Source organism: Diabrotica undecimpunctata, chromosome 7 (genome assembly GCF_040954645.1).
Source record: "Diabrotica undecimpunctata isolate CICGRU chromosome 7, icDiaUnde3, whole genome shotgun sequence".
NCBI classification, from domain to species: Eukaryota; Metazoa; Arthropoda; class Insecta; order Coleoptera; family Chrysomelidae; genus Diabrotica; species Diabrotica undecimpunctata.
Window position 1 is genome coordinate 105,547,411 of NC_092809.1, and position 24,244 is coordinate 105,571,654.

Here is a 24,244-nt window from a genome sequence, read left to right on the forward strand (position 1 = left end):
TACAAATATACAAGATTGTCCTTTGTCAACTTTATAAATAATATTTGTTATAAGAACAGCTGCAGCTATTGTTGTGCTGCTACCCTGTCTAAATCCATATTGGCCGTTATCTAAGAAATTTACATTATCTAAATGGTGTATAATTCTATTATGCATACAACATATATGTGTCCAGAATCTTGGATAAGTGAAATGGGTCGATAATTACTAGACATTGAGAAGTCACCTCCTTTATATACTGGAACAACTTTTGCCATTTTTAGGCCACTAGGAACACTTCTTGTAGTGAATATTAAATTTACTAGAGTAATTAAAATAGTTGATATCTCACTCTTGAACTCTTTAATAGTATCAACTGATAATTTGTCCATTCCACATGCAGTTTTACCCTTCAATTTATTTATCATATCTTCAGTTTCTTCCTTTGTTGTAAAACTCCAAGAAAAAATGTTGTTTATTAAGGGTGGTCTTGATGGAACATATCCAGAGGGTTGTTGGTGTGAGCAAGTTCCAAAGCAACTGTAGGAAAGTAGTTATTGAGCTTGTTAGAGATGAGGTTAGGATCATCAATAACTAAATTGTCTATTATAAGTTTGGAAATGGAGTTCGGCCCTGATAGCGATCAAATCTACCACTTTATCAGCTGTCCCGAAATATAGTCATGTTAAATTGTAAAAACAAATCATAATTTAATATTTTATACCTCTACTACAAATTTAAGTGCATTAGTTAGTGCTGACAATATTATCTCAAGTGAGTAGCACTTCTTTTCGTATTATTTTTGTAACAACATCAAAATAACCTTAAATATTACCTACGTAAAGAGATAACAAAAATTCCAGTTGGGTCTTGACCAGTTTTTTGGACCGGCCACAGGACCGGCTAAACTTCTGATCAAGAAAATTATCAAATGACTTCATACAACAATAATACTACACACAACTCCACTAAACACAGTTACTCAGATGTCGTAAATTATTTTAAACATCCAACAAAACAACAAGCAATAGTCATTTCCAGCATTGAAGGTACAAAAATCCATGATTACGTTGTAGCTGTTGGATCACTAGTGGGTCCAGTTAATGTACTATTTGCCTCCAGAATTGCTAACGATAGGATATGCATATACCTCTCTTCAAAAAACACTCAAAAAAACTTGGTATTCACACTGTATTCAAAATGACTTTTTTCTCCGAGTAGATATGTCTGAAAATGAGTACAGTCTTGTTTTGAGCTTTAGAAGGCAATTATTCATTTCACCCCTGGAAAATATGGCTATTCCTGACACTCCATAACTCATGATAATACTTCGTACCGGGTATTTCTCTTCATAGACGGATTCAGTTGCTCCAAATGTAAAACCATTGGTCATCAAGAATCAGAATGCGCTCACATTTCAAACCAAACTAATTTAACTACCCTCTTAGATTCAACCCACACTACATCACCATTATCTAAACCTCATGAACCTAATGATACCCCTTCAACTCCCCTCTCAGATTCAACTCAAACCATATCGTCATACCGACTTCATCAAAAACATATCTAAAGATAATCCAAACACTTCGTCTTCTTCTTCCAAAACAACATCACCAGCTGTAAATAACACTGAAAATACTACGGAAATCGACCTCATCCAAAACATGTCCAAAGATAATCCAAGCACTTCGTCTTTTTCTTCCAAAACAACAGCACCAGCTGTAAATAACACTGAAAATACTACGACACCAGAAACACCAATAACCTTAAATAATGCAGTCAATTCTAAACACCTAAAAAGACATAACATACAATCTCCTGAAATTAACGAAGACAACCCAAAAACCGACTCCACCTACTCATCCGTTTTTAATACCCCTAAACAATATAAACCAAAAAAGAAACCCAAAACCTCTTCCAAAACTCCCCGCGAAGATGTCATTCACTCCCTAGAATCCATCAAAGGCAAAATCGAAAATAGATCACCTCCATTTATACTAAATTTCAATGAAATATGTTATTTTATGGAAAATGTTTTAAACTCTCATAACCCTGAATTAACTTCTAAAGATTACTCCAATAACCAGAGGAACTAATTCTGATCCTTAAATTTGTTTATTGTTACACACAAATTCTAGGTTAAGAAATAATATCACCCGACTAAAGAAAAAAATAAACCCTAACCTTTCTTCAGCTGACGAAACTGACGAGTCATCACTAGTTGAAGGATACTCAAGGGATGACTAATTCTCCCTAAACCATATAAGGAAAATATCAGCACAGAAACAACATCCAGTATTCTCTCACATTTGCCATCCCAGTATTGGTTCTACAAAACTAACTAAAAATAATACTCCCCTTATAGAACGAATAAAATCTTCTAACTTTGATATGGATAAGCTAAATCGATCTCCACAAGTCAGTGTAAATTTTCCTCCATGGACAATCCAACCACTTACCATTCACTTAACCCTCACAAAATACCCCAAATCAACTACAAATCCGATCTTCATTAAACACTTGTACTCCAAAGTGATATCTCATTATCCTAACTATCTCTAAATTTTTCAGTGATGCCTCTAAAGGTTATGACGGACACGCTGCTGCATACTACTGTAAATACACTACTCACACTATATCCATACCTACAAACTTCTGCATCCTCACAGGCGAGACCACAGCCATTTTGGAAGCCTTAATTTTCTTCAAAACGCGTAGTGAGAATAATGGTCACTTACTCATTAAATGCTCTATTAGTTGTAAAACATATATATATATATATATATATATATATATATATATATTACATCAATGGTATTCCGGGTTTGACTCCGCGTTAAATGTTGTTGGTTTTGATAAAAACCATTTTGACGACGTTTCGGCAAGATCTCACTTGCCATTTTCAAGTCTCTCTGGATGGTCTGCTTCTTGTCGATGTTCGAGTGGAAGTGACGCTACGGGTGTTAGGCAGCTGGCTTTTGTAGTTACTGCGTGTTGCGCGCGCTCTTGTAGTTGGTCCGGTGCGCAGGTCAGTGGGCGGGGTCTTGGTCGATTCCGTTCTTGCGTTATTCTTCGGGATAATTGTTTTCCATGTTTTTGGCAATCTTTGGGCATCGTCTCGAGAATTTAAATTATTTTCTTGTTTTTTCTATTTCTATTGCTTCTCTGATAATTCGTTTTCTCTTGTTTTCGACATTCGCTAACATTACCGTATGTTTGAGGTCAATTTTGTGTCCTGTAGCTAAAGAATGCTGGGCTAGGGATGACGTCGTTTCTTTTCGTTCGATGGCATTGCGATGTTCTTCTTGTCTTACTTGGATCCTTCTATTTGTCTGTCCAATATAGGCTCTATCGCATTCTCCACAGGGAATTTTGTATACTCCTTGGTTTTCTAGGGGAATCTTTGTCTTGGCAGATGGTAATATATTTGCGATTTTTCTGTCGGTGTTGAAGACAGTCTCTATTTTGTGTTTTCTCAGGACCCTGCTTATCTTCTCTGTTGTGCCTTTAATATACGGTAGAGTGGTTTTGGCAATCGGTTTTTCGTCTTCTTTTATTTCTTTTGTTGTTTTTTGTGGTCTTCGTGCCTTTTCGATTCTGTGTGTGGAAAAGCCGTTGTTTTTTAACGCTTTTGTAACTTTCTGCATTTCTTCTTTCTTGTGTTCTTCGTCTGTTAGTCGTTCAGATCTTATAGTCAGAGTTTTTATGACTGAATTCAATTGTGCAGGATGGTGGTGTGAATCTGCATGTAGGTATCTGTCAGTGTGAGTTGGTTTTCGATACACTGTATATCCAATGTTGCCGTTTTCTTTCTTTATTATTAAGACGTCTAGGAAAGGTAGTTGTTGATTACTTTCTAATTCCATCGTAAACTTGATCTTGGGATGGATACTGTTAATGTATTCTAGAAATGCAGTAAGTTTGTCTACTCCATGTGTCCATATGATGAAAGTGTCGTCCACATATCTAAGCCATAGTTTGGGTTTATATTCTGCTGTTCTTATTGCCCGTTCCTCTATGTCTTGCATAAAAAGATTTGCTATCACGGGAGATAGCGGTGAACCCATCGGTGCCCCTTCAACTTGTTTGTACCGTTGATCACCATATATAAAATATGTGTTGTTTAAGCAGTGCCTCGTCAAATTTAGGGTATCTTGCGGTACTGGGTATTTTCTGCTTATAATTTCCAAGGATTCATTGATGGGAACGTTGGTGAAAAGTGAAACAACATCGAAACTTACTAACAAGTGTCCCGGCCCAAGAGTAACATCTTTTATACGCTCGATGAAGTGGCCTGCGTTCTTAACGTAGGAATCAGCTTCTTCTGCGTAAGGCTGTAGCTTTTCAGCCAGGAACCTTGCCAGTGGTTGTAACGGTGATCCGATGGAGCTCACTATTGGTCGTAGTGGTAATCCATCCTTGTGAACTTTTGGTAGACCGTACAGTTTTGGACATCTCGATGATTTTTCCCGTGGAATAAGTTGAAAATGATGTTCTTTATTAATATTGGATGTTTGTATTTTTGCTTTTGTTGTTTTTTCTAGATATGTTGTCGGGTCAGTCGATATCTTCTCGTATGATGGATCGTCTAGAATATCTTTCATCTTTTGATCGTAGTCTGTGACATTCATAACCACCGTAGCATTGCCTTTATCAGCTGGAAGTACAATGATTTCTTTATTTTTGCGCAATGAATTTAATGCCTCTTTTTCCTCGTGTGTTAAGTTTCGTTTTGGCGGTTTAGCTGTTCGTAATATGCGTGACACGTCTTGGCGTATAGTCTCGGCTGTGTCGGATGGTATATTGGTTATTGAACTTTCCACTTCGCATATAATATTTTCAATCGGTATGCGTGCAGGAGCTACTGCGAAATTAAAACCTTTCGAAAGAACACTCTTTGTGGCTTCATCTAGTGTGAAGTTCGAAAAATTATAAACCAGTTTACAGGTATCTTGTTGTGGCGTTTCTCTCGGATGTTGTTCTAATGATAGTCTCTCGAACTTCTTAATTTGTTTTGTTTTTGTTAAGTCGGCGTTTGTCTCTGCTCGAAAGTTGCTGAGCGTATCTAATATGTTCCATAGTACCGGATGTAATGTGTTGCCAAGAATCAGGTGAAGTTTTAATAATCTCGAGTTTATCTGATCGATTTCTCGTCTGGTGTCATGGATAGATTCTCTAATCAGTGCTAAACTAGCCCGTCTTAAGATGTTTTTGGTTTTCTGGTTCTTTTTGTGAAAACTTAGTTTCATGCTTTTAGGAATTACCTTTTCGTCCCTACACCGTTCTAAAAAAGTAAGATTGCATAGCAGTGTACTTCTTTTTGATCTCATTTTCTCGAATCTTCGGATATCTGGTAGAATTTCCTCCCCGTGAAGGTTAATTATGTTAGTTTTGATATTTCCGCGGGAGCTGTATGTTACATCAATGGTATTCCGGGTTTGACTCCGCGTTAAATGTTGTTGGTTTTGATAAAAACCATTTTGACGACGTTTCGGCAAGATCTCACTTGCCATTTTCAAGTCTCTCTGGATGGTCTGCTTCTTGTCGATGTTCGAGTGGAAGTGACGCTACGGGTGTTAGGCAGCTGGCTTTTGTAGTTACTGCGTGTTGCGCGCGCTCTTGTAGTTGGTCCGGTGCGCAGGTCAGTGGGCGGGGTCTTGGTCGATTCCGTTCTTGCGTTATTCTTCGGGATAATTGTTTTCCATGTTTTTGGCAATCTTTGGGCATCGTCTCGAGAATTTAAATTATTTTCTTGTTTTTCTATTTCTATTGCTTCTCTGATAATTCGTTTTCTCTTGTTTTCGACATTCGCTAACATTACCGTATGTTTGAGGTCAATTTTGTGTCCTGTAGCTAAAGAATGCTGGGCTAGGGATGACGTCGTTTCTTTTCGTTCGATGGCATTGCGATGTTCTTCTTGTCTTACTTGGATCCTTCTATTTGTCTGTCCAATATAGGCTCTATCGCATTCTCCACAGGGAATTTTGTATACTCCTTGGTTTTCTAGGGGAATCTTTGTCTTGGCAGATGGTAATATATTTGCGATTTTTCTGTCGGTGTTGAAGACAGTCTCTATTTTGTGTTTTCTCAGGACCCTGCTTATCTTCTCTGTTGTGCCTTTAATATACGGTAGAGTGGTTTTGGCAATCGGTTTTTCGTCTTCTTTTATTTCTTTTGTTGTTTTTTGTGGTCTTCGTGCCTTTTCGATTCTGTGTGTGGAAAAGCCGTTGTTTTTTAACGCTTTTGTAACTTTCTGCATTTCTTCTTTCTTGTGTTCTTCGTCTGTTAGTCGTTCAGATCTTATAGTCAGAGTTTTTATGACTGAATTCAATTGTGCAGGATGGTGGTGTGAATCTGCATGTAGGTATCTGTCAGTGTGAGTTGGTTTTCGATACACTGTATATCCAATGTTGCCGTTTTCTTTCTTTATTATTAAGACGTCTAGGAAAGGTAGTTGTTGATTACTTTCTAATTCCATCGTAAACTTGATCTTGGGATGGATACTGTTAATGTATTCTAGAAATGCAGTAAGTTTGTCTACTCCATGTGTCCATATGATGAAAGTGTCGTCCACATATCTAAGCCATAGTTTGGGTTTATATTCTGCTGTTCTTATTGCCCGTTCCTCTATGTCTTGCATAAAAAGATTTGCTATCACGGGAGATAGCGGTGAACCCATCGGTGCCCCTTCAACTTGTTTGTACCGTTGATCACCATATATAAAATATGTGTTGTTTAAGCAGTGCCTCGTCAAATTTAGGGTATCTTGCGGTACTGGGTATTTTCTGCTTATAATTTCCAAGGATTCATTGATGGGAACGTTGGTGAAAAGTGAAACAACATCGAAACTTACTAACAAGTGTCCCGGCCCAAGAGTAACATCTTTTATACGCTCGATGAAGTGGCCTGCGTTCTTAACGTAGGAATCAGCTTCTTCTGCGTAAGGCTGTAGCTTTTCAGCCAGGAACCTTGCCAGTGGTTGTAACGGTGATCCGATGGAGCTCACTATTGGTCGTAGTGGTAATCCATCCTTGTGAACTTTTGGTAGACCGTACAGTTTTGGACATCTCGATGATTTTTCCCGTGGAATAAGTTGAAAATGATGTTCTTTATTAATATTGGATGTTTGTATTTTTGCTTTTGTTGTTTTTTCTAGATATGTTGTCGGGTCAGTCGATATCTTCTCGTATGATGGATCGTCTAGAATATCTTTCATCTTTTGATCGTAGTCTGTGACATTCATAACCACCGTAGCATTGCCTTTATCAGCTGGAAGTACAATGATTTCTTTATTTTTGCGCAATGAATTTAATGCCTCTTTTTCCTCGTGTGTTAAGTTTCGTTTTGGCGGTTTAGCTGTTCGTAATATGCGTGACACGTCTTGGCGTATAGTCTCGGCTGTGTCGGATGGTATATTGGTTATTGAACTTTCCACTTCGCATATAATATTTTCAATCGGTATGCGTGCAGGAGCTACTGCGAAATTAAAACCTTTCGAAAGAACACTCTTTGTGGCTTCATCTAGTGTGAAGTTCGAAAAATTATAAACCAGTTTACAGGTATCTTGTTGTGGCGTTTCTCTCGGATGTTGTTCTAATGATAGTCTCTCGAACTTCTTAATTTGTTTTGTTTTTGTTAAGTCGGCGTTTGTCTCTGCTCGAAAGTTGCTGAGCGTATCTAATATGTTCCATAGTACCGGATGAATCCTTGGAAATTATAAGCAGAAAATACCCAGTACCGCAAGATACCCTAAATTTGACGAGGCACTGCTTAAACAACACATATTTTATATATGGTGATCAACGGTACAAACAAGTTGAAGGGGCACCGATGGGTTCACCGCTATCTCCCGTGATAGCAAATCTTTTTATGCAAGACATAGAGGAACGGGCAATAAGAACAGCAGAATATAAACCCAAACTATGGCTTAGATATGTGGACGACACTTTCATCATATGGACACATGGAGTAGACAAACTTACTGCATTTCTAGAATACATTAACAGTATCCATCCCAAGATCAAGTTTACGATGGAATTAGAAAGTAATCAACAACTACCTTTCCTAGACGTCTTAATAATAAAGAAAGAAAACGGCAACATTGGATATACAGTGTATCGAAAACCAACTCACACTGACAGATACCTACATGCAGATTCACACCACCATCCTGCACAATTGAATTCAGTCATAAAAACTCTGACTATAAGATCTGAACGACTAACAGACGAAGAACACAAGAAAGAAGAAATGCAGAAAGTTACAAAAGCGTTAAAAAACAACGGCTTTTCCACACACAGAATCGAAAAGGCACGAAGACCACAAAAAACAACAAAAGAAATAAAAGAAGACGAAAAACCGATTGCCAAAACCACTCTACCGTATATTAAAGGCACAACAGAGAAGATAAGCAGGGTCCTGAGAAAACACAAAATAGAGACTGTCTTCAACACCGACAGAAAAATCGCAAATATATTACCATCTGCCAAGACAAAGATTCCCCTAGAAAACCAAGGAGTATACAAAATTCCCTGTGGAGAATGCGATAGAGCCTATATTGGACAGACAAATAGAAGGATCCAAGTAAGACAAGAAGAACATCGCAATGCCATCGAACGAAAAGAAACGACGTCATCCCTAGCCCAGCATTCTTTAGCTACAGGACACAAAATTGACCTCAAACATACGGTAATGTTAGCGAATGTCGAAAACAAGAGAAAACGAATTATCAGAGAAGCAATAGAAATAGAAAAACAAGAAAATAATTTAAATTCTCGAGACGATGCCCAAAGATTGCCAAAAACATGGAAAACAATTATCCCGAAGAATAACGCAAGAACGGAATCGACCAAGACCCCGCCCACTGACCTGCGCACCGGACCAACTACAAGAGCGCGCGCAACACGCAGTAACTACAAAAGCCAGCTGCCTAACACCCGTAGCGTCACTTCCACTCGAACATCGACAAGAAGCAGACCATCCAGAGAGACTTGAAAATGGCAAGTGAGATCTTGCCGAAACGTCGTCAAAATGGTTTTTATCAAAACCAACAACATTTAACGCGGAGTCAAACCCGGAATACCATTGATGTAACATACAGCTCCCGCGGAAATATCAAAACTAACATAATTAACCTTCACGGGGAGGAAATTCTACCAGATATCCGAAGATTCGAGAAAATGAGATCAAAAAGAAGTACACTGCTATGCAATCTTACTTTTTTAGAACGGTGTAGGGACGAAAAGGTAATTCCTAAAAGCATGAAACTAAGTTTTCACAAAAAGAACCAGAAAACCAAAAACATCTTAAGACGGGCTAGTTTAGCACTGATTAGAGAATCTATCCATGACACCAGACGAGAAATCGATCAGATAAACTCGAGATTATTAAAACTTCACCTGATTCTTGGCAACACATTACATCCGGTACTATGGAACATATTAGATACGCTCAGCAACTTTCGAGCAGAGACAAACGCCGACTTAACAAAAACAAAACAAATTAAGAAGTTCGAGAGACTATCATTAGAACAACATCCGAGAGAAACGCCACAACAAGATACCTGTAAACTGGTTTATAATTTTTCGAACTTCACACTAGATGAAGCCACAAAGAGTGTTCTTTCGAAAGGTTTTAATTTCGCAGTAGCTCCTGCACGCATACCGATTGAAAATATTATATGCGAAGTGGAAAGTTCAATAACCAATATACCATCCGACACAGCCGAGACTATACGCCAAGACGTGTCACGCATATTACGAACAGCTAAACCGCCAAAACGAAACTTAACACACGAGGAAAAAGAGGCATTAAATTCATTGCGCAAAAATAAAGAAATCATTGTACTTCCAGCTGATAAAGGCAATGCTACGGTGGTTATGAATGTCACAGACTACGATCAAAAGATGAAAGATATTCTAGACGATCCATCATACGAGAAGATATCGACTGACCCGACAACATATCTAGAAAAAACAACAAAAGCAAAAATACAAACATCCAATATTAATAAAGAACATCATTTTCAACTTATTCCACGGGAAAAATCATCGAGATGTCCAAAACTGTACGGTCTACCAAAAGTTCACAAGGATGGATTACCACTACGACCAATAGTGAGCTCCATCGGATCACCGTTACAACCACTGGCAAGGTTCCTGGCTGAAAAGCTACAGCCTTACGCAGAAGAAGCTGATTCCTACGTTAAGAACGCAGGCCACTTCATCGAGCGTATAAAAGATGTTACTCTTGGGCCGGGACACTTGTTAGTAAGTTTCGATGTTGTTTCACTTTTCACCAACGTTCCCATCAATGAATCCTTGGAAATTATAAGCAGAAAATACCCAGTACCGCAAGATACCCTAAATTTGACGAGGCACTGCTTAAACAACACATATTTTATATATGGTGATCAACGGTACAAACAAGTTGAAGGGGCACCGATGGGTTCACCGCTATCTCCCGTGATAGCAAATCTTTTTATGCAAGACATAGAGGAACGGGCAATAAGAACAGCAGAATATAAACCCAAACTATGGCTTAGATATGTGGACGACACTTTCATCATATGGACACATGGAGTAGACAAACTTACTGCATTTCTAGAATACATTAACAGTATCCATCCCAAGATCAAGTTTACGATGGAATTAGAAAGTAATCAACAACTACCTTTCCTAGACGTCTTAATAATAAAGAAAGAAAACGGCAACATTGGATATACAGTGTATCGAAAACCAACTCACACTGACAGATACCTACATGCAGATTCACACCACCATCCTGCACAATTGAATTCAGTCATAAAAACTCTGACTATAAGATCTGAACGACTAACAGACGAAGAACACAAGAAAGAAGAAATGCAGAAAGTTACAAAAGCGTTAAAAAACAACGGCTTTTCCACACACAGAATCGAAAAGGCACGAAGACCACAAAAAACAACAAAAGAAATAAAAGAAGACGAAAAACCGATTGCCAAAACCACTCTACCGTATATTAAAGGCACAACAGAGAAGATAAGCAGGGTCCTGAGAAAACACAAAATAGAGACTGTCTTCAACACCGACAGAAAAATCGCAAATATATTACCATCTGCCAAGACAAAGATTCCCCTAGAAAACCAAGGAGTATACAAAATTCCCTGTGGAGAATGCGATAGAGCCTATATTGGACAGACAAATAGAAGGATCCAAGTAAGACAAGAAGAACATCGCAATGCCATCGAACGAAAAGAAACGACGTCATCCCTAGCCCAGCATTCTTTAGCTACAGGACACAAAATTGACCTCAAACATACGGTAATGTTAGCGAATGTCGAAAACAAGAGAAAACGAATTATCAGAGAAGCAATAGAAATAGAAAAACAAGAAAATAATTTAAATTCTCGAGACGATGCCCAAAGATTGCCAAAAACATGGAAAACAATTATCCCGAAGAATAACGCAAGAACGGAATCGACCAAGACCCCGCCCACTGACCTGCGCACCGGACCAACTACAAGAGCGCGCGCAACACGCAGTAACTACAAAAGCCAGCTGCCTAACACCCGTAGCGTCACTTCCACTCGAACATCGACAAGAAGCAGACCATCCAGAGAGACTTGAAAATGGCAAGTGAGATCTTGCCGAAACGTCGTCAAAATGGTTTTTATCAAAACCAACAACATTTAACGCGGAGTCAAACCCGGAATACCATTGATGTAACATACAGCTCCCGCGGAAATATCAAAACTAACATATATATATATATATATATATATATATATATATATATATATATATATATATATATATATATATATATATATGTAAATACTTTTTTCTTTTTGGGTGTGGTAGTCAATAAAAAATAGAGCTTTGCTAAGGCGTACTATTTATTCTGAATCCAAGCTTTCGGTGGTTTTTTGCCACCTTTATCAAGGTCTACAAAGACCTTGTATACCCTACGTATATATATATATATTAATATATATATATATACCCTACAAATCTATTATTTCGGGCTATAAAAGAGATAAATATAATTTTTTCAACTCAAAAACAAGTAGCATTTATCTGGGTACCGTCGAATGTAGGAATAACTGGAAATGAGAAAGTGGACAACCTAGCAAACACAAGTCGAATAAACTCACAATACACAACCAAATCAAGAATTGATTCCGATCTCAAAAACCTAATTAAAGACCACTGTATGAACATATGGCAAGACTACTGGAAAGATTCAGGAACCAAACTATATGAGATTTATCCCCTTGTGAAGACCATCTTGAATAATCTGTACAATAGAAGGGACCAAGTAATAACTAACCGACTAAGAATTGGACACACTGCACTGACCCATAAATTCTTAATCAACAAAGAATCTTTTCCAACCTGCAGAAAATGTTCTCTCCCATTGACTGTGAAGCATATTCTTATTGACTGCCAGTACCACGAAGAAACAAGAAGAAAATATGGAATCTCAGATGATATCAAAACCACTTTAACCATAAATACTGACCATGTAATAAATTATTTAAAAGATTTACCTTTATATACATCTATTTAATGTAAATAAAATGAACTCTTGTGTACGTTACTCCGCCAATACCCCTGCGTGGTTGATGTGGATTATATGTTTTTTCTAAATAAAAAAAAAAAAATAAAAAAATAAAAAAAGTTTGGAAATAGTTGTTGGTTTTTTTGTTAGCTTCTTATTATGTATTATGGTATAAATTATACTCCAAATTTTTTTTGGATCAATTTCAGCTGCTGTTATCTCTATTTGATAAAATTCTTTTTTTCTCTGTTCAATGTTTTCTGTGAGTCTCTTCTGAGATGTTTTAGAAAGTTGAAGTAAATAGTTACTATTGGGGTATATCTTAGACCTTTTGAAGGGATAGTTTCTTTCTTGTACTAATTTTAGTATGTCAACATTAAATCAGGGGCACTATTTTTTCGAAAACGATTTTGTAGTTTAACTTGTACGAGGTTTCTTTGGAAGGTTCTAATTATTTCAGATTTTCATTATCCAGATTTTGTCCAGTAATTGAAGTAACTCACACTTAAATCTGTCTTTATTTAGCCTATTAAACATACAGTAATGTTCAGATTGATTGGACTGTGTTTGACTGCACAACATTTGAATTCGGTGATCACTGTTACATGCTTCTACGTCAGTTCAGGATTTGATTTAGTGTTGGTGAATATATAGTGTATAAGTGATTTTGTATTACTTGTGACTTTAGTAGGTATACTTTGATTTACAGAGAAAAAAGTGTTAACATTTAGAAGAACTTCAAGATCATTTTTTAGTTGGGTAATTGATAGATAGTCCACATTAATATCACCCATAATCCAACATTTCTTGTTCAGCTCATTCATTATGTTAAGTTTGTTTTCTAGAATAGAATAAAATTCATATACGCTAAAATCCCATGGTCTATATATTGGACCAAAAATTATATAATAAAGAAATAAACAATTCAATATAAAGAAATAACATTAAACATATCATCATATCGAGTAATTTAACTAACTATGTAGAGATCTTCTACTAAAATACCAAAACCACCACCTCGCTTTTCTCTGCTTACATAAAATGACTGATAACCATTGATGTTAAAGAACTTTTCTTCTTCCGGATATAACCATAACTCCGTTATTATCACAATATCAGGTACAATTTCGTAACATAAGATTTCAATCTCACTAACAACGCCATCTATATTAGATGGCGTTGTTACGTCTGTAAATAATTATTTCGATAATTATTGTCCTAAGACGGGATAGATTTTGTTTCGATTCAGAGCAGTGGCTATACCGTTCTGAGGAGACCTAAAGAGGTTGAAATACGTATAAGCGGCTTGTCGCCGCCCTGCATCGAAATAAAAATCTAATACCGTCATTATGTTAAATATTTTGGTTCATAGCCATTTTGTTTCATATTTTATTGTAATCCAACTATTGTTTCCTTACATGTTATTCTTATAAGACACAGATATTTATAACCTTTTTGTTTTTTAGTTTTGTAAGCCATATTAAACAAATTTCTGCCATCTTGTGTAAGCAACTCATTGACATATACTTGTGTTTTTGTTTTATTGTTTTTGTAGCACCAGAGCATATCTGAGTCTAACTTTTTCCCTTGTCGACATTTCATTATTTTGTTTTTTATTTCTTGCTTGTAAATTTTTTGCAACTATAACAGGGCCTCTTTTTGTGTTCTTCCTAGTACATTCTTTAATGTCTGTTACTTGAATATTACACTGTAGCAGATCGTTAGCGATTTCCAAAACTAGAAAATCAGCACTAACCTACTCCTTTAATTGTGTACCCATAAATTCAATATTGCATGAGATTCTGTCACACTCTAAATTAGGAAACTTCGGAACTTTCAGAAATTAGTTGATCAAATTTTTCTGACATAAAGTCAATAGTTTCCTGCAATTTTTCCACAGATCGCTGTAATGAGTCATTAATAACAGGGATTTTTTTCACTACTACTCTTTCCAGATGTAAGTTTTACACTGTTTTTAGGTACCATAACCTCGCTTTGTTTACAATTTGAACATCGGATAATATTATTGGTTATTTGACATGACCTTTCAGCACAGCTTATATGGAAAGCACTTTTCTTGCAAATACTGCATAATATAGCTTTTAATACTGATTTATTGCAACAATCACACACTATATTTGTATTGCACATGTTTAACCTCCAAAATCTTCTTCTTTATCTTAAAATGTATAATATATGTCTGAATTGTCAATATGAATGAGTCAGTTAAAATTAAATTATTACAAGAATTTTTTACCAAGTAACAAAAAACAAATTTGTTTAAGTTATTAATGTTTTGTATTTTGAGAACGATTTTTGAAGTGAAAATTGAAACGTCAATAAACTTGTTTTAAACTAAAATTGTAGCTTATTCCAAATAAAAATATCGTGAAGAGAGCCGTATAATGTTCTGCATGACGTTGTTTACATGAAAAGTAAATGCACAACTACCTGTAAACTGGAATAATAACATTGTATGGGAAACTAGAATAACATCGTATCCGATTTGTAAGAATAAAAAAAATTAAAATCGAATGGTAAACCCTGTAGTACATGTTTGTAAAAACAAGATTATATTCTAAACACAATAATTTCATGCCGAAAAATGTCCTTTCAATAATTAAGAAGTTGAAGTAAATAGGACTAAGCCCTTCTAATGCGATTAGGGTGCAAAAATGCGTCTTTTTTCGGGCAATTGTTGCGATGACAGTAAGACACCCTTATAGGCAGGACACATGTGTTATTTTCGTTATTACGTTTGGACGGAAAGAGGATTATGTCAACCAAAAAAAGGATCGGCCAAATAAAGAGAAAGTTTATGAAATGCCAGTGTTAAGAAAAACTTTATTTGGGTGATTGGAACCGATAGAAAAAGGATCAGTGCGTCCTGACCCACCCACAGGACTATCTGACAAATCGGATCAAAAAGTCGACAATATTGTCGCGGTATATAATAGAACTTCAACAGATGAAACAGATTTTACACGTCACTGTATTTTTGTGAATTGGAATAAAGGGGCTTTTACTTTTTGTGCTTAATTTTGATACAAAAGATTTATAGTAGGAATATATTTCATCTGATTTATATTACTTATCACGCGTATTCCCAAACTAATCTCAAATGGAAGGCTATAACTTACATTGACTATATATAAGTACGTATCAGACCTGCCATATATAAGCTCTCTGCAAAAAGACCCGATGGACATATGTGAAACTGATAGAATCAAAGCTGTTGTATCAAGGCGATATCTAAACATCTAAGCATCATCACCCAGCCCTTTGCGTCTACTGCTGGACATAGGCCTCCTTCATTTTTGTCTATTGTGCTCTTTGGTTGCTTCATCTTGAGCACACAAGGAAGGGGGTCTTGTTTTACTTCTTTTGTCTAACCTAGGCCTCCAGTCAATCAATCTCTTTGTCCACCTTTTATCACTGATTCGGGCGACTTGTCCGGCCCAGTTCCATTTCAGTGTGGTAATTCAGGAAATTACATCGGTAACTCCTATTCTTCGTCTTATGTCTTCATTTCTAACTCGGTCACGAAGTGATATACTCAGCATTGACCTTTCGATTTTGTTCTGAGGTATTTGCAGCGTTTTAAAAGTTGTAGTTGTCAATGTAAGTTTCGGCATCACAGGTCATCACAGGCAATACACATTGGTCAAATGTTTTACGTTTTAAAGAAATGGTTATACCGCTTTTAAAGATGTCTTTGAGTTTTTCATAGGCTGCCCATGCTAGGTTTATTCTTCTTCGTAGTTCGCATGTTTGGTTGTCTCTTGTGATCATTATTTCGTGTCCAAGGTATATGTATTTTTCTACCAGCTCTACTTCGTTGTCCCAAATATTGATATTTCCGCTAGGTACTACTACTAGGTACTTTCTCTTCTCAGTTAAGTTTTTTACAAGCATATTCTAGTACTGCGGTAAACAGTTTTGGCGATAAGGTATCACCCTGTCGGACTTCTCTGCCGATTGGGATATGATCCGTGTTTTTATGGAGTTTCACCGACATATTTGGGTTCTTGTATGTATTGTAAATTAACCTTGTATATAGGTAGTCAATAGGGCATGCTTGTAATGCCTTCAGGATCTTGTCAAATTCTACCATGGCAAAGGCTTTATGGAAATCTACATAACCCAGAACGAGTGGTCGATTGTATTCAAGAGTCTTTTTTATTACCGTTTTAATGCTCTGTAGGTGATCATTTGTTCCAAATCCGGTACAAAATCCCGCTTGCTCTAGACTTATAGGTCTGTAGTTTTTAAATTTATGGGAATATCCTTTTTTGTATAATAAAATTACCTTAGCATTGTGCCATTTGTCGGGTATATTACTGTCCAAAAGGCACACGTTAAAAAGGTTTCTTATTTTCTTATGTAGACAAGTGCCTCCGATTTTGATTGCATCAGTAAATACAGAATCTTCGCCTGGAGATTTGTTATCCTTAGCTTTTCTTAAGGCTAGGTTTTACAAATTTTTTTTTTAGTGTTGGTGCTAGTTTTTTTAATGTTGTTACACCTCGGGATTGGAGAACACCTTAGTCGCAGTACAATTTTACCGTATGATGAGGAAATCGTGGTTGCGGTATTTGGATGTATGTGCGAATGTGTTTTGTGTCCATTCAACAAATCGACTGTCGCCAAAGACGAAAATGCCACTGAACTTCCAAAAATGATCCGAACAAGCTTAATTATGTTGAAAATGTAAATTTTAGGACCCCAAAAAAGTGCAAAAAAGTTTGCTACTCCTACTCCGGGCTTCCCTCTAAAACACCCCTTGCATATTGATAAGGTATCCAAATATGTAAATATAGATATTATAGGCAAATATATAAATATATTTTAGATGTAATCGCAACCTTTAAAGATCTTGGGGTGGTATTTGACCCTAAAGTAAGCTTTAAGGACCATTTTTCCTACATTTCTAATAAATCCATAAAGCTTTTAGGGTTCTTGAAACGGAGTCTTAAGAAACCCTCAGGTAACCTGAATGAACAGCAAAAGAAGGGTGCTAAATGAAGTTTTCTAGTCGGTGATGACCTACGCTGTCCCCGTGTGGTGTAGCGTGCTAAACACTACAAAATACGTCAATCTGATGAATGCGAATGTTTCTCAGGATATCTAGCGCTTACAGGACGACCTCAAATGAGGCTCTGTATGTCATTGGAGGGGTTATACTGATCGTCTTGTTCTGCGAGCGTGTATGCGAGACGGATAGATGGAAGTATAGATGAGGACGAGCGAGAGAGAACGATAGATGAGTGGCAGAGGGAATGGGCAAATGATAGCGGAAAGTTTAGGAGAACGAAGGAGCTTATTCTAGACCTGAAGCCTCAGTGGGAATGTAAGTTCAATAAACTGGACTACTTTTTGATGCAAAGTGCCTTGCGCCGTGACATTAGATCTAAATAAGATTTCCTTCGCCGCTGCCTGCCAAAATTAAATGAATAACTTCTTAGGCTCTGACTGGAGTCTGGCAACATGGCAATAAAAAAAAACGAATTTAAGGTTAATATTTTTGAGATTAGAAATATATTTTTAGATCAATTACCTTTTTTATATTTCACATTACTAAAATTTTAGTAATATGATAACACTTTTAGTGACTTGCACGAAAAAGATATTTTAATTTATACAACAGAAATACCGAGCGTCTAGTCGTATATTTGCACTACGCGAACAAAAAAACCCGCCAATGAGCAGTCAAACACTCTCATTTAGTAGTAAGGATCTGTACTTGATACTGGTGAGCGTATCATGAAATATTCATCAGCATCCTAACACTCTCAACTTTATTAAAAATCCCAAATAAGTTGGATGCCGTTGCCGCAGTCAGAATAGCATGATTTCAAAACAGGTCCGGATCTTTGTTAATAAGCTTTTATCTTAAACGAGTTTTTTATCAGTAGTACGAGAGTGTACGAGGGCTTCAGCATTTGAGACGAAAGATACAAAGAAAACAGTAATAAATGTAAAAAAATCGTTACCTAACTATAGGTTCGAATAAAATAGAAGACTAGAAATAGTGGAATAAAAAAGAAATTAAAGGAAGGAATTAAAAAAAAATCAAAAATGATACAACTTCAAACAATAGCAATAACTTTTAATGTATTACAAGTGTATGCGCTTAGATGGTTTACCTAAGACTATGATGAAGAGGATATTAGAAAAGTCTAGAATAATTTAGAAAATAGTATTAGCATCTACATAGAAACACGAGCTCAATATAGTCATGCGAGATTTTAATGTGAAGATTGCTGTGAAGGACCCTTGCTCATAGAATTTGGAGAAACTAGAATGCATTTCAACGCAAACTTGGAGTTGGCCATAGAACATATGGACTGGATATAAACACCTGGAAAACATAACTGGAGCAAATCTGTATGTAAACCAAATGAGAATTGAACCTGTCTCACAGTACAACTAATTGAGAACTATAATCACTGAGTCGTGGGACAATACCCAAGAGATTAAATTTCGCATCGGAAAGGCAAAAAGTGCATTCTTGACTATGAGCTCTGTGTTCAAGAGCCATGACCTCACCCTAGAAATAAAAATAAGGTTCTTTAAATGTTACGTGTACTCAGTGGTTCTGTACGGATTAGAAACGTGGACATTAAAGGCGGAAACTCTATCAAAACTTCAGGCTTTTGAGCTATAGTTATACAGAAGGATCCTGAAGATACCATGGATAGGCAACGTCGCCAATGAAGAAGTACTACGGATGATGAACACAACTGCGGATTTGGTCAACATCGTGAAGGGCCGTAAGCGCAGTACTTGGGAAATATAATGAGAAATCAAGGCAGATATGAGCTACTCTAATGCATTTTAAAGGGTAAAATTGAAGGAAAAAAGGGACCACAGGACGAAGAAGAATATACTGGGTTGCTAACCTGGGAGCATGGTATAGAAAGACCTCAACAAAGCTATTCCGTATAGCAACCAACAAAGTCATCATAGCCAGAATGATCGCCAACGTTCGGAACGGACAGGCACCCTAAGAAGAAGAAGTTTTGATCTTAAATTGAACTATCTGGCCACAGTTTTGAGCAATCTTCTTACAATATCACCAGAAGCATTTGGTCAATTTGGATATCTTTCTGCAAAAACACGGCTGTTCAACAATTCTATTACACTCGAAGTAAATAATTACTAGATTTAAAAAATCATCATTAGTAAATCGTAAATTTGCCATTATTTACTATGAAATAAAAACAGGTAAAGAAAACTTACTAAAACTTATTGAAATAATTAAGTGTTGTTACGTTTTCACTTAGGTAATGAAATATCACCTCAAGGCAAGACCTCAAGAAAGATGGGTAGATGACATAAGAGCAGTGGCAGGCAAACAGTGGATTAGATTGGCGCAAGATAGAGAAAGGTGGAAGCAATTGGGAGAGACCTACATTTAGGAGTGGATGGAAAATGGTCGACAAAGAGAATAAAATATCACAAAGAGGTTGGAGTTAGGTATAGAGAATACCAATACCAAACGAATTGACTTGAAAAATATAGCGGAAAATGTAAAAAATGACAGCGTGTTCTATTTAAAGTAATCAACTTATCAATGATTTAAATTGTGCATGTTGGCAGCTAAGTTTAAAACACCCTGTATGAAATAACAAATAGTTGGACATATAGAGTTAACGGGCAAGCGCTTCTTGCTTATTGGTTAAAATTTTACATCACTTCCTTCGATATTAATAACGACATCATTATTCAATGTGGACTAGAATTTTTTTTAAATTTTGAAAAAAATCGAAATATCTCGATATTACTTCATTTTTGGTATAGGACATTGTGCACAAATTTCCAAACAGCGAAACACAATGCGAACAGCGTTATCGAAAACCTACAGCTTTTTAATATAACATACCAACTGTATCCTAACTGTACCATAACATTATTAACAACTGTATCCGCGATTACTTTTAACCAAAAGTTGTCGCGCCACACCCTGTATATATTTAACATATACAAATATACAAAATATTGTTTCTTTAGCACATAACATGGTTACAAAAAATAAAATTTTCAACACTCCGCTACTGATCTCAAAAGTTGAAGTGGGCTCGCATTAAACTTTTTTATTTTCGTTTTACCCACTCGTTTATTTCCTTCATATTGGTCTCTTACGCAGAAACGACTATAAAATTTAACGCATATATTTTTTGTAAAAGTCCAAAAGCTGTGTAATGCGATATTGGTTTGGGGTTGTGGATGCCAAATCCCCAGAGATGAGGCATCCAATTGGTCTGTGAAACTTCAGATTGCTCTGCGATAGGCCAAATTACTTTTCAGTGCAAGCTTAGGTATTTCATGACTTAACTTATAGCAGAGTATTTTTTTATTTTGAAACGTACTAAAGAGTTAACTAAAAAATGAAGTCATACAGAAAAAGTATCAGGGGAAATGACACGGGAAATAACAGGAGAATTCCTTAGCAGTTAATCAAAAAAATTAAAGACATAAAAAAAAGTGGTAGGTACAGTAGGCGGCACCGTAGACTAGCGCAAAGCTTTCTACTATGTGTTTTGTATTTTTAAAATTTAAATAATATGTTTAAAATTGAATAAAGTAATTTTATTATTTATTTATTATTTTTATAGATTTTAATAAAATTGAAAACGTTTACATGTTGTATAACGGCCACTCCTCGTCACGTAAATGGACTCCTCCAATTGTTCACTGTGACTTTAATTTGTTTTACTATTTCGTAAAAAGCCATATTTAATATATACTGATTTAGAAATATCCAAAGTATAAATATGAAAGTTTCACTTAAAATGTTTTGCTAATGACACTTTTTGCCACACTTTAATACAATTTTTGAACTAATAATTGTACAAATCCGACATTATATTTAAATGAAATGATTTTATAATGAGTAGTGTATAGAATAAAAATTAAAACCCGATTTCATAATGACAACCTAAACTAAACCTTAACTAATCTTTACTTTAGTCTAAAGTGTATAGGAAACTATGGTCTGGGAAATCGAAACGAGAGAGGAGATCGTCTTTTACAATTCTGTCTAGAGCAGAACTTGATTATTACAAACACATTTTTCAAGTTACCAAACAGACGACTGTATACATGGCGATCGCCCGCAGATACATCGGAGAAAGTAGTCAGGAACCAAATAGACTACATTATGATCCATAAAAGATACCGCAATGCTGTTAAAGCCGTGAAAACATATCCTGGATCAGACGGGGCCTCAGATCACAATCCACCTATCGCCAAGAGTACACTCACCCTTAAGAATATTAAAAGACATCAAAGAATCCCTACAATAGACACAACAAAACTTAAAGAACCTAATGTAAAAGAACGCCTCCAACATGGACTGCAGCAAATTGAACACAAACACGAATGATATTGACGAGTACTGGGATCGACCAAAAAAATGGTCTACTGGAACCCTGTAAAGAAATACTAAAGACTTCCGCAAGGAGAAAATAAGAATGGATAAATGACAAGATACTCAATATGATGGAACAATGGAGACAATTTAAAAACAAAGCCAACAATAAATACAGAGAGATAAACCACGAGATCAGGAAGATGATAAAGCAGTCAAAAGAAAAATACTTTGAAGTGAAATGCAAAGAGATCGAAGACCTTCAAATAAATATGATATGTTTAACCTACAAAAGAAAGTTAAAGAATTGGCAGGACTAAGAAAACGAAATTCCACTGGTGCACTTCTGGATAGACACAGGACTACTATAACACAGACGGGCGAGAAAGTACAAAGATCGGCAGAATATATCGACGAACTGTTCGATGATGAAAGAGGAGATCTAGAGCACATAGAACTTACGTCAGAAGAAATAGGTCTATATATTACAAAAGAAGAAATATTAGACGCATTAAAAAGTGGGAAGTGGGAAGTGACACAATGAAGAGTGGGAAAAGCCCTGGACCTGACACCTTTAGAAGTCCTAAAAATTCTAGATGAGAAGCAAATTGATGTCTTAGTGACACTCTTGAACCAAATTTATAGTTCACGCCTATTACCCAACGTCGATTGGTTAACGAGTGGTTAACGTCGATTTTTATTTGTCTCTCCAAAAAGAAAAATGCAAGAGAATGTATCGACTACCGCACCATTAGCTTAATGTCTCATGTGCTAAAGTTACTACTAAAAGTCATCCACTACCGAATATATCACAAACTGGACGTATACGTTAATAGTACACAATTTGGTTTTCGCAAAGGCCTAGGAACGCGTGAAGCTCTCTTTTCACTTAATATGCTAATACAAAGATGCCTGGGCGTCAATCAAGATATATACGCATGTTTTATTGACTATAATAAAACATTCGATAAAGTACGACATGAACAATTAATGAATGTTCTGAAATCAAAACAGATTGACTAGAACGACCTCAGGATCATATTAAATTTATACTACAAACAGCGAGCAAAAGTACATGTTAACGAACAGCTCTCAGAAGAAATTGAAATTAGTAGTGGAGTGAGACAGGGATGCGTATTGTCGCCAATTCTTTTTAATGCCTACTCCGAAGAGATCCTGAAAAAAGCTCTTGAGGGTGAAACAGCTGGAATAAATTTAAATGGAGTTCCCATTAACAACATTAGATATGCGGACGACACTGTGATCTTAGCCGAAAATATTAAAGATCTTCAGAGACTGGTGATCAGAATATGGAAAAGAGAACGGTCTAACAATGAACGTCAAGAAGACGAAATTTATGAGAATATCGAAAACTCAAAGAAATAACGAGAATCTTCTAATAAACAGAACCAACGTTGAACAAGTGAACAAATATGCATATCTGGGAACAATAACTAACAAATAATTACTTTCAGGAAATCAAAATCAGAATAGAAAAGGCTAGAGCAAATTTCAAGGGATTTAAAATTGGAACTAAGAGTTAGGTTGGCGAGGTGATATGTTTTTTCGACTTTGTTTTATGGAATGGAATCTTGGACCTTAAATGTAACATCAATGAAAAAACTAGAATTTTAATCTGTTGCACGTGTGTCAAATCTTTTGATGATTTGTCCCTTGCTTTAGTAATGCTATACAAACTTTTCATTCATTCATGTATTTTCACGTCGTCTTACTTCACTGACTCCAATGATATCCCATTTTACTTTTGACATCTCGATTTCCATTTCAGTGAGTTTTTCTTCAGATAATAATGTTCTGGGATTGTAGGTACAGATAAAGAGTGTTAAAGGTTTTTTCGTCTTTCGCGTCGTCAGTTTTTTGTCCCCCCCCCCCCAGAATTCTTGGGACAGACTGATAAATCAGTGTGAGAGTTTCGATTTCTCGCTATACTCACCTTGCCAATTCACCAGAAAACTAATTGACTGGCGCCCAAGAGAAGACAAACGCAGCGGAGGACGACCACCAACACGCTGGATGGACGACATTGGACGAATATCCAAGAAATGGCCACAAGAAGCACAGAGCCGTGAAGAGTGGCGAAAAATGGGAGAGACCTATGTCAAGCAGTGGACAGACGAGGTTTCATGATGATGTATTTTCAACTCTTCATATAGTTGTGCAGACGATCTTTCTTAGCAGTAGCTACAGCACGCTTTGCTTCCCTCTTTGCTACTTGTATATATCCTTATCTTTATATTCCTCTCCTTTAGATCTGTCATACCTCTTTATAGCTACTTTAAAGCTTATTTCTTTTTTCTAATCTTCTGTTGCACTTCTTCGTTCCGCCCCCAA

General features: G+C 36.3%; 1 protein-coding gene across 1 annotated transcript; it reads left to right on the forward strand.

Annotated features, from left to right (window-relative positions):
* The first annotated feature begins 7,809 nt into the window (after nucleotides 1–7,809).
* Nucleotides 7,810–13,173, forward strand: LOC140446583 (uncharacterized). The gene is made up of 4 exons (XM_072539150.1): nucleotides 7,810–8,023; nucleotides 9,205–9,840; nucleotides 9,994–10,247; nucleotides 13,045–13,173. Exons 1-4 carry the CDS (start codon nucleotides 7,810–7,812, stop codon nucleotides 13,171–13,173), a joined length of 1,233 nt encoding a protein of 410 aa, XP_072395251.1.
* Nucleotides 13,174–24,244: the final 11,071 nt, after the last annotated feature.

What these genes read in the sequence shown, in the direction of transcription:
- LOC140446583 (XM_072539150.1), top strand. Translation starts at nt 7,810, where the DNA reads ATGGGTTCACCGCTATCTCCCGTGATAGCAAATCTTTTTATGCAAGAC. An exon ending in GTTTACGATGGAATTAGAAA is followed by an intron (nt 8,024 to 9,204) that starts GTAATCAACAAC and finishes TTACTTTTTTAG; the next exon opens with AACGGTGTAGGGACGAAAAG. An exon ending in TTGGGCCGGGACACTTGTTA is followed by an intron (nt 10,248 to 13,044) that starts GTAAGTTTCGAT and finishes GTCTTTATTTAG; the next exon opens with CCTATTAAACATACAGTAAT.